Source organism: Bos taurus, chromosome 27 (assembly GCF_002263795.3).
Source record: "Bos taurus isolate L1 Dominette 01449 registration number 42190680 breed Hereford chromosome 27, ARS-UCD2.0, whole genome shotgun sequence".
Lineage (NCBI taxonomy): Eukaryota > Metazoa > Chordata > Mammalia > Artiodactyla > Bovidae > Bos > Bos taurus.
This window is the reverse complement of record NC_037354.1, coordinates 37,233,426-37,248,948: the sequence shown is the minus strand read 5'-3', so window position 1 is coordinate 37,248,948 and position 15,523 is coordinate 37,233,426. Positions and strand designations below refer to the sequence as shown.

Below are 15,523 nucleotides of genomic sequence, written 5' to 3'. Positions count from 1 at the left end.
CCGTCGGCCTCAGGCCGTAAATACAACTACCCTCGTCAGCAAGTTAATGAAACGCATGAGGCAGCATCTCCCCGGCAGTCTTCTGCGTCTCCTCGGGCCCCCAGCATTTCCATCCCCTGCCCTTACAAGCGCCCAGCTGAAGAGATGCCCACAGTGACAGCCTCTAACCCCAGGAACCACCAGGGCGGCCCAGCCAGCCCAGCTCAGCGTCCCATCCACGCTCAGGTTGCAGAGTTCTCCCTGAAAGACACAGGCATCCACACACAGAATGCATTCGTCGTTTCCCCCTCACCCCTTCTCCTTTGCTGTTATACTTAATCTCCTGTGAGGGCGGTTCAACCCACAGAGACAATGAGAAAATAAAACTGTATCATGTGGCTGGTATCACAGGTGAGACCTGACATAAGAAGCGGTGGCTGGAATCTGGATTCTCACAGAGAGGACCTTTGGTGGTGGCAGGGGAATGCCTTGCAGCACTGACATTTTCAAAAGCAGTTGTGTCCAGTTGGTCTTAAGATGATTGACTTGGAAAGTGAGGAATCTGAATGGGCCAATCAGAGAATTCTAAGTATCAGTGGAACCATGTAAACAGCCCCATCTCACTGGCCATTAGGGAAATACTATTAAGACATTTTTCCTCTAAAAGTGGTAAAAAATCTTTAAGTCTGTTAACATTCAGCCTTTATGCGGATGCAGGGGAACAGGCACCCTGACCACCACTGGCAGAAACACAGGTTGGCACTGAATTTCTAAAGGGTGACTTTGTACTACTGGTCAAATGTGCACAGTACGTACGACTCAGCACCCACTTGCCAGACACTGACCCTGTGCACGTGCACTAACACAGCGGCCACTGCTGTGCATATGGCTGTGCAACTTTATAAAAAACAGAATTACAGACAGCCCTTCCGCTGACCTACTTCATGCTGCCGAGTGGGACCGTGTGGACATACACCAAATTCATCACCACAGAAGGCTCCACTGGGCAGTGCGCCACGGGGACACTCACGGCGCGGACAGAGATAAGTGCACAAAGGTACTCAGTGCAGCACAGTCTGTACAGCAAACTGAATACAGGAAAGAGGGGAGTAAATGAACACCATGCTGATTCAAAAGGATAAAAATGAAAAATACGAGGCACAGCTATACACATAGAAAAACTGCTTTGTTAACTTGAACAGTATGCTGCAAGACAAGACACACGTTTTCACGTTTTATAGAGACACTGACGTGGTCACTAAAGACGCTGAAAAGCATCTACAAGGATGCACGTCGCACTGCTCGCGACAGCGGGAGGGACTGGAGGGCGGACGGCAGGTTTCGCTTTTCCTCGCCACTACACGGACTGAGCCTGCTGCAACCAGCACACACACAGTGTTAAAACATCTTTTTTTCCTGGAGTTCTACTTTTAGAAAGACAATTTACCAGTAAGCCCTGAAGATAGCCAGTCTCCTCATTCCTCTTCTGAACCGCTATTTCCATCCTCTGGGCATCATTTTTCTAGATCAAAAGCCTTGTCCCGAGACCCGGGGGGCCTCGGGTGCACCCCCTGCTCCAGCCTCGCCCCGGCAGCATTTCCCCGCTGCCCCCTCTCCACCCACTGACACTCTCGCTCCTCCCCAGCGACTTTACAGATCTACCAGGAGGACAGACTCTCTCACTGCAACTGGCAGCGAGGAGCCCAGCAGACGTGCCCCCGCCCAGCAGGACGAGGCTCGGCCCGACCCAGAGCAGCAGCAGCAGCAGCAGCAGGGAGGCCGACACAAGTGGCGGCGACCGGCAGCAGCACAGCCCGCTCAGACCAGAGCCCGCCTGCGAGCGCTGCTCCCAGCAGAGTCGGTCACACCAAGCACGAGCACCCGGCACCGCCAAGTCCAGTCGGTTTATGTTCCAAATGTGATGGGTTTATTTTACTCTGATGCAAAACCAAGGATTCTACTACCGTACAGAGACCAATATTACAAGGTCATGGAAAAGTGGTGTGGGACATGCAGGACGCGATGGACAACTGGAGGGTCGGGTCATCTCCTCTGAACATGACACTACACCGTCGCTGAGGAACACACGGAAAATAACACTGCGGAACTGAACTGAAACGTGGCACGAACGTGACAGCTTCCGGGAAGCCTTCAAGCACCTCCCTTAGGGTGGACTCGGTACCTAAGCTTCAGTGTGGGGAGGAGTACAATTCTTTGGAAGAATAAAAAGTTCACACTTTTGAAATTTCACAGAAGAATTTTAAGGCCAAAACATAGTGGGTTCATTTCTCTTCACCTCCAGGGACAAAGCTGATGCTTTATTCAAAACCACATTAAGCTTCTAGTTCAAATCCCAGACCGACCTTGTGCCCTCCTGCATTGAAGTTCTTTCCATCAATTAGAGCTGACAGGGTCAGTTTCACTCCTGAGAAGAAGAAGATCACAATTACTTGTAACAAGCATCACAATCAGATTATGTGTTTCCTAGAAACCACGGGTGGAGTCAGCGGCATGGGTTCAGCTGGCAGAGAGATCACAGCTATTACTAACTTAACACTAGGGATCCATAACCACCTCATCTGTAAAGCAGTCAGGACACACTCTACTTGGAGTTCAGACTTAAGAATAATGAGTGATCAACCAAACTCACAAGCCAGAGGAACCAAGTTATAATTAGAAACACAGGCACATATTTTAAAACAAAAGCAATGAATCTGTTTTACTTCAAACAACCAAATGTTACACAATTGTCTGAACTTCCCTCAAGTGACTACAGGTTGTCTGTAATTTTCATTATTCCTCACTCACCTACCCCAAGCCCACTGTCATTCATTCTCTTACTCACCTGGTCGAAGGGTCTGAGTGTAACCCAGTCCAATCAGGCTGGCATTGTTTACTTTAGCCTAAGATAAAGAGATGAAACCGAAACAGAAAATCAATTTTGCAATATGCAAGGCCAACACAACCACGTCATGCATCAGATTTCCAAACTGGAACACCTTAGGACCACTCCAGAAATACCGACACTGAAAGCCAAATTAATAAATCTTTTAAGAAGTCATTTGGACTAGTAGGGACAGAGGGGACCTTGAGCATGCAGCTTAAAGGCCTCGAGAAGAATGTTAAAACACCGTGTGGCCAAACATCCCTCCCTGTGCGCCGGATTCCTCTGAGATACCAGTTTTACGACCTCTGATAGGGCTAAGAGAATGAACTCTAGGGACAGAGCCATCTGGGATCAAACCCTGACACTGCTCTTACTGAGTGACCCTGGGCAGTTACCTGACTGCTCTAAGTCTCAGCTCCCTTGTCTGTAAAATGGGGGAGGAGGGCAATATTATTCACCGAACAAGAGCAGTTGTGAGGAATACATGAGATAATACATACAAAGTCTTAGCACAGGACCTGAAATTTAAGAGCTCAATTAGCATTATTAACAAGAATTACTAATGGCAATTGGGCTTCCCTAATAGCTCAGTTGGTAAAGAATCCGCCTGCAACGCAGGAGACCCCGGTTCGATTCCTGGGTCAGGAAGATCCCCTGAAGAAGGGATAGGCTACCCAGTCCAGTATTCTTGGGCCTCCCTTGTGGCTCAGCTGGTAAAGACTCCGCCTGCCATGTGGGAGACCTGGTTTCGATCCCTGGGTTGGGAAGATCCCCTGGAGAAGGGAAAGGCTGCCCACTCCAGTTTTCTTGCCTGAAGAAGTCTACGGATTGTATGGTCCTTGGGGTCGCAAAGAATCGGACACGACTGAGAGACTTTCACTAACGGCAACAGAAAAAGTGATTGAAACCCAGGAATCTATAGATAAGAAAATTTTGAGGCCAAGAGATAAAATGACTTGAGAAGGTCAGACAACAAATAGGGGAGGAACCAGGATTGAAACCCACGTTTCCTGACTTCAGGGAGATGCTCCTCTCACTACACAGTGACCAGCTCAAAGTTAATAAAGAGCACGCAAACCACGAGCACATCACATGTCCACATCCTTACAGAGAGAGAAGTTCTGCAGTCCAGCTTGTACTTAGCAGCGATGCCGAAGCGGGTGTTGTTACTGCCAGCTGTCCACGCGAGGTTTATCGACGTTTCAATCTTCTCATTCACCTTCTGGTAGATGGACCCTCCAAACTCAGTGCCATCATTCCTGTTTTCAGGGCACAAGAAAACCTCGTTAAGTATCTAGTTTGTTACAATATGGAAACAAATTCCAAGACTATCTAAATCAGGGTCTTGTTTTATAACTACAGATTTCAGTAAACTTCTAGCATAAATGACTGTCAAATAAAAGTTATATAATTTATAACCACATAATTAAAGCACAGTAACATCTGATTCATTTACTTGGCTCCCCCACGATATAAATTTCTTAAACAGCATTTGACTAGGCACAAAGGCTGACACCAAGTAAATATGATCTGTATGTCTCTCTCAGTTGGTCATAGTACTTAGCAACTTCAAAATAGAGTTCTACAAAGATTCTGTGAAAAAACATATAAAGTAGTACACGTCAATTCTGGATTTCATTCAAAACACAATCTTAGCATAAGAAAGCACCTTCCATGCAACAGCTACCAGGCATGACCCAGGGTACTGTTTCAGAGCATCTCAGAGCTCAACCCCTGAGCTCTGATGGCTCTCCCGATAATACTTTCACCAATTTCAATGCCTCTGTCTGCACCACTAGTGACTTTAGTCATCGTAAGTGGATTAGAGTGCCTAGTGGACGGCAATCCGCAACACTTCAAAAACAAAGAGCTAATCCTTCTCTTTCTGGGACACTGGTTGTGCCCAGTAGGCCAAGACATGAAATAACAGTTTCAAGTTCAAAGTCATGTAACCAACAGAGTGTGGCCCACAGACTTGAACCCAGGACTGCTCTGGGGACCTTGCTACTTCTGAATACAACACAGGTACCTGGGGTCACACCAGGGTACCTGAACACCTCCATAGAATTACACTGGCGCTGCTCCAGGACTCTCCGATCAATCAAGGGGTTATTCCTGATCCAAAGAGACCTGCTTCCAGAAACTGCCGAGATGAGCAGGGAACCAGAGGAAGCAGCAACACCTCTCCAAAGGACCCCTCTTATCAAAGGGAATCCTTGCCCTCGCTCTCTCCATTCCAGGCTCAGAGAGCAGCAGCGAGCACCTGCGCCAAGGGCACCACGCCTGACTTCGAGGCAGCACAGCAAGGCCAGGCGTCCACCGCGGCGTTGTCACACGCAAGGCCAGCACAGCAAGGCCGGGCGTCCACTGTGGTGGCGTTACACGCAAGGCCAGCACAGCAAGGCCGGGCGTCCACCGCAGCGTCGTTACACGCAAGGCCAGCACAGCAAGGCCGGGCGTCCACCACGGCGTCGTTAAACGCAAGCACCACCCCCTGCCGATCGAGGCCAGCACAGCAAGGCCGGTGTCCACCGCGGCGTCATCACATGCAAGCACCACCCCCTGCCGATCTGCGCAACATGCTAACGGCTACCATCCTTCTGGGCGGCTGTGCCGGCACTAAAGGAGGAACTCCGAACTTGGAACACTCACACATGAGTGTGCAGCTGGAAGTCTGCGGCCTTGTAACCCAGGGCGAAATTATTCTGTGACAGTTTGGATTTGGCTGTGTCAAAACTCATCTGATAGCCAGCAAGCCAACCTTCAAAGGCCAACACAGCCCAGCCATAGATGGTTGGTCCTGAAAAATCTATATCAACATTACTGCCAAGACTGAAACAATCCCGTTTATATGAGGCCTTCAATTTCCCACTCTTCTTTCTGTAAAACAAACAAAAACAACATGAGCTTTTACTGCAGTCTAGGAATCTTGAGAGTAAGATCCCTTTTCTCCCCCAATGTAAATATTATTTTGGTAGAAGGCACAAATAGACAATGTTTCAAATGACTTAGCTCTACAAATGTAATTTTGCTAGGATTTGAAATATATATATTATTTTTTACCTATTCTCTACTATAAGTTCAGATGATAGTATTTCATGATTAACTTCATAAAAGCATAAGTATAAAAAGGTGCAAGATATTTCAGTACCAAATTAATAACCTGAATGCATATGTATACAGACATACAAGAAACCAAATTCCTTTAAATTTTGTTTCCAAATGGTATAAAAGGTAACACCTGACACAATTTTAGATTATTAACCTGTCACAGAGAGAAATGTACTTTATTTTTTGGTAAGCATGTTTATTTTCCTCAGGTCAGTGTTGTCTCCCTGGACAATGTGGGATAGAAGTGTACACTTCTGAAGTGAGTGAAGGAGGGGCGAGCCTGCCACACGGCTCAGGAGGACCACGCCCCACCGAGCGCCACTCCTGTAGAGACAGGCAGGCAGGAAACAACAAAATCCCCGCTTTTCAGATGAAAACACTGAGCCAGAGAAGCTGGGGGATTTACAAAGGCTAAGAAATCAAGTGAGCAGAACCGTTCTTTACACGTTCTGCTGCCAGGAGACAACACACTTTTCTCAAGATGTTAACTTCCCAGCAAGACCTCACATCCAAGAATCCTCGGGATAGCTTAAAAACATCTAGTCTCAGACCCTTCTCGCACCTGCATTTTTCCCACAATGTGCCTCTTTGAATTAGATTTACAAGTTCTTGTTCATCTGCCCAGATTTCAAATGAAAACCAGCCCCTGCCTCCGGTGTCTTCCCCGCCGTCTCCTGCACACACAGGTCTCTGCTTGCCTCCCCTTCTGAGCTCCTCCCGCAGCCCCCTCCTCTAAACCTTTCCATCCCTTCAAGAAACAAGACCATTTCAGAAAACGGGGTTGGGATAATTACCCTGTGTTCGGTACAAATATGGTATCAAGAGTCAGTTTCAACCCTTCAGCCAACTGAAAAATAAAGATTTAAATTTAACAATTAGCATTTTTCAATTCTTTTCTTGACTTGAGAAACCAATTCTAAAGTTTTCTCTAACTTATTCGCTAATAAGGAAGTCATTAAAGAAAGACAAACATTAGATTATTTCATAAATTGCCTCTTCTTCCTTTTCCCGCCCCCACCCCTCTCCCCTCACCCCAGGCTTCATCACGATTCTCACCAAAAAACGGGTGACGTAAATTAAGAGTACAAAACAACAAAATCCCAATGCGACAAAATAATCGTGATACTCTTTCGAAATTATTATGGTAACTGGACAGTTAACAAACCAACCTAAGTAACTTATTCAGCTATACAGATGCATTATCTATCTATGATAATGTGCATACAGACATACCTCAAAAACTAGTGCCCTGAATGTAGCAGGCACTTGACAAGCATCTGCTGAAAGAGTTTCTCTTTGAAAACATTAAAGAATTTTTAGAACCATTTTTCCGTGGAGTCAGTTTTGCAATGTTTACAAAAGCAAAATTAAATCACTACAAATAGCCTGGTCTGCTCAGGAGACGCCCAATGTGTAACAGTAAGTAGAACTGGTCAGAACAAAAGATGTCATAATTATGTACTCACCAACAAAATCTTACTTTATAGAAACATAAAACATACCAAAGAAGGCCACATGCAGAGAACAAAATACAGCGACTAGACAGTGCACGACTTCACAGATTATATTTGGACAAAATATATACTGTGGACACACTGATGACACAGTCTGTTCATCAGCTCATCCCCAAGATCAAGTTCACCCTACAAATAACTTCCAACACTCTCGTACCTTATTCTCCCAAGAGATTTCTGTCCCAAGAGTATTGTCTGTGTTCCACTTCTGCGTGAAGGTCAGTCCATAGTTACAGATCTTGTATTTGGTCTCTAGGTTGCCTGATGCTTTCCCTGTATCAGTGTAAGCATGACCAGAAGTAGAAAATTCCTGGTAAGAAAAAACAGTTAAAATCAGCTCACCAAATAGAAAATATTCATTCCAGAAAACAGTATTCAATGCAGCAGAAACCAATACAACTGACTTTCTACCACAACCCTACTCTGCAGCAACTTACTTCCTGCTCTCCTTCTTTCCTTCTAATCTCTAGACACTTTAACCAGTTTTGCAAACTTCCCATTACTCCACCTCTCTTACTGATATTTCTGTTCCATATACCCTCTTACTAAATGGGAATCCCAAACTCTCTCTTTTAAAAGAAAAATATCTTTACTGAAAATGCCTTTCCTAAAAAGACAAAAATATCGAATCTTAAACATTTACTTCATGACATGAAAAAGACTTTGTTCTTTATCAGAACTTTTGAACTATTAGTTCATTTTAAAGTCTTTAAAAAATCCCCAAACACTGGAAGCTTTAGATTCCCTCCTTTTAATAGGGCCAGAACTTTACTGCATTAAAAACTTTTTAAAATTTTCATTGTGGTGAAATACACTTAACTTAAATTAACCATTTTTATGTGTACAGGACACTGGCATTCAGTACATTCACACTGTTACGAAAAATGTATTGCTTTTGCCCACAAAACTATCTGTAAGATTTTCAGATCTGTAAACAATGTCAATATTTGAAAGTATCTATCCATTGTTCGTAACAAAATGGAATGTTGTGAGTTATCCCTCTTCCTCCCTCTCCTCTGTCAAACAGTTACTATGAATGGCTCAGAAGAAATCCTCCTCCTAGTTAGGTGTCCCTCAGTCCTATGACAGTAAGCAATTAGAAACACATCTCCTTCTAGGGGAAGCAAACAGTCAGCACCTGTCGCTGACAGTCTAGGAGCTGTCAAGGAAACCACACTGCTGACTGGCCCTGCCTTTAAAGCCCATCTCTGAAATACGGCCAACAGTCATGCAACGCAGCTACTCCGCCCCAGTTGTTTCACCACCTGCAATATGAATCCTTCCTCCACCAAACGCTCTGCCCCCTAACTCGCGTTCTATAGGCTGATGACACAACTGGGAAACTGTGATCTGTTTATCTACACGGCACAGCAAGTTTTCAAAGAGACTATCACACTGCACACTAAGGGCAAGGCCTTGGCAAAACACGACAAAATGCTAGCCATGTTTTAACGACTCACATCACTTTCTTTTAGTAGATCCAGCTACCGAGTGTTTTATTTTTCACATTTACCTTTTATGAACTTGTAAGTATAGCAAATATAAACCTTAATTTTGGTGCAAAAAATTAAGGTAGAAGCGTATTTAGTCTGTATTCCTTTCTTATGATCACTATTTCTTCGTCTGAAGCTCTGTCAAAAATCTAAAATACCAGAGCTCCAAATCTCAAACACAAGGCTATAATTTCCCTAAGCTGAGTTCCAGGTTCACAATTACTTCAATTCTTGTTTAATTTCATAATTAGCTCAAACAGTGCAAAACATATTTTTAACATGCACATAACATCTACAGTTCTGCTGTAGTGCTAGTATGCAACAAAACAATCATGGAAATGTTACTGTTATAAATGGCGTATCAAAAAATAACAAGATATGATCCAGGCAGTCTGGAGCAAGGGATGAAATTTTTCCTAAATCAATACTAAAGAACAAAAACAGCCATAAAAACAAAGCACACAAATACACTGTTTTTCTTACCATCTGAATGAATATTCACAGACAACAGCAGCATGAAAGGGAGATAAAATTTTAGTTGTTGATTTTCTCAACACAAAACTACCTTGAGCAAATGTGAAATACGAATTAAAATGAGTGTGATTTTTCTGTTTTAATAGACTATATAATAAAACCCCATCTCAGGAGGGTAGTCGCATAAGTATTTATTTACTCCTAGAAAACCCGGGGAGAGAACAGTGACAAACCCGGATTAGACGGTGTAGACAAAGCACCGTAAATACTCCACACGCTTTCCGCCCTGCTAATTAAATCATCATGTCCAGAAATAAAATTTGCACTGGTTTGAATAGGCAAATACCAAAGAAAAAAAGATGCAGCCAATACGGAGAAATCAGAGAATAAGGTGAATGTCAACTTGATCTATTTGCTGAAACTTATAAAAGCTCTGGTTAGTGATGCTCTGATAATATGGTGATATAGCCTTTATTTCTTAACTTCCAGGAAAAAAAACTTAATGAACATTAATACAAGTTGACTAACCTTCTGCATGTATTTCTACACTTGTTTCAACTAATCATGATGGGACAGAGACTAAAGTTAGTTTGTTTTTGTAAAAGGGCAACAAAATTTGCATGAACCCAATAAAAAGGAAGCAAAGATTTTAGTGTACACATACATATTCACAAAAGTATAAAAATACAGCATAAAAAATACACACACACACACACACACACGTATGTATACACATGTATTCTGTATCTTCTGAGACTAAGACTCAGAATACTTTTATAGACGACAAACAAAGATCCCCCCAGATTCAGCTTGACTGCCCTTGGGCTCAGGTGGCCGAGTTGCTGTCTGAAACCTGAGAGGAGGACAAAGCTGTAGGGAAGACAGCGTAGCGCCAAAGGTAACTTGACTAAACAATGATTTTCAAACAGGTTCCTTTCATTATGCTACATCTATTAACAGTATATTGAGTACTTACCACTCCACTACATGACTTGGTTCTCAGATCTATTTTGACCATGCCAAATCCTAGAGACACACACAAAAATAAGTGATGTACAAAATGTGACATGCACTCCAGTCTTTGCAATTTAGAAATTATGAAAATAGTCCCTAGTACATTTCATATGGAAAATATTCAGTATTCCTGTTAGGTGAAAGTTCCACAAGAAACTGAATTATAACAAAATTCTAACAAAAACTGAATTGTAACCAAAAATTACAACAAAATGCTAACAAAAATTAAGTGTAATTTTTAAAGCCAAAATAATAAAGACATATTTCTAAAATATAAGTTAAAAAAAACCTATGGATAAAAGAAAAATGCACTATTTTAAGAACCAAAATTATTAGAAATTATACATATATACAAGCTTAAAATACATAATTAACATCACTAGTTAATAAAAAAATCAAATGTGTACAGCACAAAAACTTAAAAATTTCAAGACTAAATTTTTAAAACCAAAACTAAATGTCTACTTGGTTTCAAACACTGTATATTCCTCCAAAGAAGTCAAAAGCCGGGTTTTCATACTCATGAAAACACTGCTATTATTTGGAGGAGGAAAAACACACTCCCTGCTTCAACTGTCCCCAGGGCTAACCAAAGGAGGCACATATATTACAGATTTATACTATTTCACCCCACAGATAACATTAAATATGCAAATATGTTTATGTACAAAACGGCTTTTAACGCTGTGGCACTCCACCTCTAAAAAAAGAAGTCTAGTGACCTGCTAATAGTTATCCCCTTAAATCTTGTGAAATAGATTAATGTTGACTTAACCTCATTTTACTGAGCACGGTATCTCCCATATCTTAGGCATTCAGTATGAATGCTTACCCCACACTGGCAATTTACAATAGCATACTTACCATATCCTTTGTTGAAGACATCTTTGGCAGCCTTTCCTAGGTCACAGTAAGTCGGTGTGTTACACATATCTTATAAAGAAAAATAAGGACAAGGGAATAGATAATATTTAGTACTTATTCACCGTTCCAGTGCTCAGTTCTGTAAGATGAGGTATACAGTGTTTCTTGCTTTCCATCATTCATGCTTAACCCCTAAGGCAAGCAAAGTGCAGAGAAAGCACTGCTCCTTAAAAAAGAGCTTCCCAGAAACCTGGAGAATGAAACGATGTTTCTCATGAGATTCACGGAGGTCATCTTTCTGCTTGCATTTCAAAGAAGAGAAATTTCTTGAACACTGAAGCAGATGTTCCATTAAACTGGACTTTCACTTTTTAAAAGAATGCAAAAATGTGCATTAGTAAAACATGTCTTGAGCAGTTGTAAAGCCAGAGAGCTGTATAAAATGACAAAGTAAATTTTCTGAGGATCTGTAAAGCAGATGCAATTAAACACCTTCAGGGCTAACATTTTTGCCACTCTGAAATTCAGTTCTTAAGAACTACCACAATAATTGAAGTGTATTCATCCAGAATACACCCTCTCTCAAAACTCTTCTTAAAATACAGTGCTATAATCTAACCTATTAACCAGATAGAGGATAGATCCTACCTGCAGTAATCTGCTTACCAACAATCAGTATACACTCTAAAAGTTACAGTCTTCAAAAGCCCTAGGTGTTTCACTCCATCTTGCCTGAGGATTCAGCCAGCTTCTTTACTGCCAACATGACGCTCACTTCACAATTCTGAGGCCAATCAACACTGCTGAATATACCATCCCTTTGCCCTTTCTGCACAATAGGAAATCTCTGCCAGCAGCATCCTCAAGTCACGCTGGAGCACCTCAAGCAACCCCATTAGCCCCACTGTGCACGCTAAGTTGTCGGGCTCCTCTGTCTATGGGATTCTCCAGGAAAGAATACTGGAGTGGGTTGTCATTTCCTCCTCCAGGATCTTCCCCACCCAGGTACTGATCTGGCCTCTCCTGCGTTTCCTGCCTTGCCAGGTGGATTCTTTACCACTGAGCCACCTGGGAAGCCCCTGTTGACCCCATTACCACCCCAGTAAAATCCACAGCACCAGCAAGCCCTTGCAATTCCGATGCCTCAACCACCTACACGTTCAAACCTATTTATTTCTATTCAGCGGAGCTCTTGGTCTGGCCTCCTGCTAATAAGTTTCCGGCTATTCCACCACACCTGAACACAACACACACTTCATGGTGCACGTCTTCACTGTGAACTCATTTAAAATGTGTTCCTTAACCTAAATCTGTCCAATATGACAGACATTAGGATATGTTAAGAGAACAGAGTTTAAGAAGATATATAAAGTGGAAAGAGTAAAGATGAAGAAGATAAATGTACTGAGTCATACCATAATAAAACTTTGCTCTAGGCCACAAGGTTTCAAAGTTCTTTTCCAGAGCAATTAGTTTACAACTCAAGTCCTTTGCGTCCCAACCATCAATTTGACTTTTTACACACTGCCAACTGCAATCTGATATGACTCTTTATGATCACAAACGACGGTGGTACCTGTTGAAATTCTGCCTGAAGCCCATAATTTGGGAGGTGAAGTATAAAAACTAGGCATTACGTACTCAAATATTAAAAATGTTAAGGCTTTATAGTTTGCTTTTTAAAAAAAAAAAGGAAAGATACACTTAAGTGTTTAGAAACCTCCATCTAGGGACCCATTACAGTCTTTTTAGCATTTCGCTTCTTTTTCAAAAGCACTTGCTAGACACTACAAAAGTCGCGTTGGGGGGAGGGGGTGGGGTCGTCTGACCTCAACTGTGCCCAGTTCAAGCTTTCTTTTCCAGGCCCACGATCCCGATGGGAAATGCACTGCTGGTATGAGCAAGCAAAAACTCGAGAAGCCCCAGACACGTCACGTTCCAACACATTGCTGCGGCTCTGCCAATGCACTCGTCCGTGGACATGCACGGCGCCCCCCGGCTGCCGGAGCCGCAGGCGGGGGCGGGGAGCGAGGGGAGGTGCCGGGGTCGGGGGTGGGGGAGCGGCGGCTACAACAGCATCACCGTGGGGCAGCCAGCTCGCCTCGCCCCCGTCAGCTGTACGTCCAGCACCCTCCCGTCAGGGGCAGGGAGTAGAGGGGCCCCCTGATGCTGGATGCCGAGGCCGAAGAGAAAGCCGGGGCTCGGAGGTTCCCGGACCCGCCTTCCCTCGAAGCCAGCCTCCCGGGGACCGGCCGGGCCCAGGCGCAGGTGGCGGCGCGGCCCGCCCGTCCCCGGAGGGGCCGGTTCCCGCTGCCCCCGCCCGCGGGCCCGCGCCCCGTTCGGCGGCCCTGCCTCCGTTAGCCGCCTCCCGCGGGTCCCTGCCGGACGGCCGCCCGCCCGCCCGGCCCCCGACCGGCCGCCAGCCCGCGGCCCCGGCTCGCCTCACCTCCGACCGGAGGGCCCGTCCGCTCCGCCAGGAGGGGCCTGTCCGCTCCGCCAGGGCACCGCTGAAGGTCTTCTTCGGACCAACGCCGTCCGCGCCTGCGCGGCCCCACGCCCGCGGCGCCTGCGCGCCCCGAGCCCCGAACCCCGCGCCGCGGCTGCGCCGGAGAGTCGCGCCGGGGGCGCGCGCCGCGACCCCGAGGCGGCCCAACACCTCCAACTGTCCGAGTGCGCGCGCGCGCGCCGCGGAGGCCGGCGCGCGGGGGCAGACGGGGTGGACATGAGCGCGCAGGCGCGGGGCCCGAGCCTTTATCCCCTGAGGGGCCCGCTCTCGCGAGAAGGCGCGGAGCCCACTAGCGACCTTTACCCGCGGAGGGGTCGCCCGCTGCCGCGTCTTTCTCCGGCGGACACTTGACAGGCCTGTGAGGGGATTTCGTCTCAGAGTGACTGAAATTCAAGAATGTGGCCCTTAGGTCACCTCATCTTAACGATGAGAAACATAGGTCCCCAAGGGGTAAGTGGCATGACTTAAAGATGACACTGGAGGAGTAATCCAAAGGGAGAGAGGAGGTGGATGAGGGACAGCTCTCCTTTAGAGAAGAATTCCAACTCATAAACGTACAAGAAATTACAGAAACAGAAAATCCCCGCTTTGGAGCCACCAAGAACTGCGTCAGGCAGAATTCATCAATAGATGGTGGACGGTTGAGGATATTCGTCCAGTTCCGAAGTATTATCCCACAGATGACTTAGTGAAGAGAAAAGGGTACCTTCACATCAAACGCATCACCTAAACCGAGTGATGGAACTGTGCAGCGCCGGGGATGGTACAGACTGACGTCTTGTGTGAGAATGACTCGCCCAGGAAGTGCTTTCTCTCCGTTCCGGAGGAAACAGACAAACCCAGTTGAGGGGCAGTTCTGCCAAACAACCACCTGGTCTCTTCTAAAAACGTGAACTTCATGAACTGTTAAGAAGACTAGTCAAGTGTTCTAGATTAAAGGAGACAAAAGATATGACCCTGAGAGCCATGTAATCCTAAATTGCATCCTGGATCAAAAAACAAAAAGCAGCTATTGAGGGTCATTATTGGGACAATTGAGAAAATTTGAATGTCGACTGTATTAGTATTGTAACAATGTTAAATTTCCTGAGGGTAATGATTATACCTTGATTATGCAGAAATGGGGACTTCCTGGTGGCTCAGCTTTAAAGAATCCTTGTGCAATACAGAAGATACAGAGATGTGGGTTCAATCCCTGGGTCAGGAAGATCCCCTGGAGGAGGGCACCGGCAACCCACTTGCCTGGAGAACCCCATCGACAGAGGATCCTGATGGGCTGCAGTCCATGGGGTTGCAAAGAGTCGGATGCGACAGAGCTCGAATGCTAACAGGCATGCATGGATAAATGGCCTGTTTTTTAAGGAGATATATAAAGTTATTCATAAGTGACATAGTGTGTGTCTGCAACAAACTCTCAAATGGTCAGGAAAAAACATTCAAAATGTTAACAATTGGTGTATCTAGGTGGAGGATCTATGGATCTTCATTGCATTATTCTTGAATCTTTCCTGTAAGTCTAAAATTATTTTTCAAGATAAAAAGAAGAAAGCCCCACAAAGTCTTTGATACTCAGAACATAATACCAGGTTGCTTTTTGAAACCAGAGGTAAAGATGATTTCCCTGCTGTGTTTAAGCATTTCAGGCTAAGAAAAGATAAGTAAGATGCTTGCTCCCAAAGGA

At 44.9% G+C, this 15,523-nt stretch overlaps 1 protein-coding gene across 2 annotated transcripts; it reads right to left on the bottom strand.

Moving 5' to 3' along the window:
* Positions 1–1,883: 1,883 nt before the first annotated feature.
* Positions 1,884–13,855, bottom strand: VDAC3 (voltage dependent anion channel 3). 2 transcript variants are annotated; one of them, XM_005226101.2, is made up of 9 exons: positions 13,783–13,855; positions 11,337–11,405; positions 10,435–10,484; positions 7,649–7,801; positions 6,772–6,824; positions 5,519–5,746; positions 3,975–4,125; positions 2,825–2,882; positions 1,884–2,404 (listed from the first exon to the last, which is right to left on the bottom strand). In XM_005226101.2, exons 2-9 carry the CDS (start codon positions 11,401–11,403, stop codon positions 2,313–2,315), a joined length of 852 nt encoding a protein of 283 aa, XP_005226158.1. In that variant the 5' UTR covers positions 11,404–11,405; positions 13,783–13,855; the 3' UTR covers positions 1,884–2,312.
* Between the last annotated feature and the right edge of the window lie 1,668 nt (positions 13,856–15,523).

What these genes read in the sequence shown, in the direction of transcription:
- VDAC3 (XM_005226101.2), bottom strand. Translation starts at nt 11,403, where the DNA reads ATGTGTAACACACCGACTTACTGTGACCTAGGAAAGGCTGCCAAAGAT. An exon ending in ATATTTGTACCGAACACAGG is followed by an intron (nt 5,747 to 6,771) that starts GTAATTATCCCA and finishes TTTGTTTTACAG; the next exon opens with AAAGAAGAGTGGGAAATTGA. An exon ending in CACTCAGACCCTTCGACCAG is followed by an intron (nt 2,405 to 2,824) that starts GTGAGTAAGAGA and finishes TCTTCTTCTCAG; the next exon opens with GAGTGAAACTGACCCTGTCA.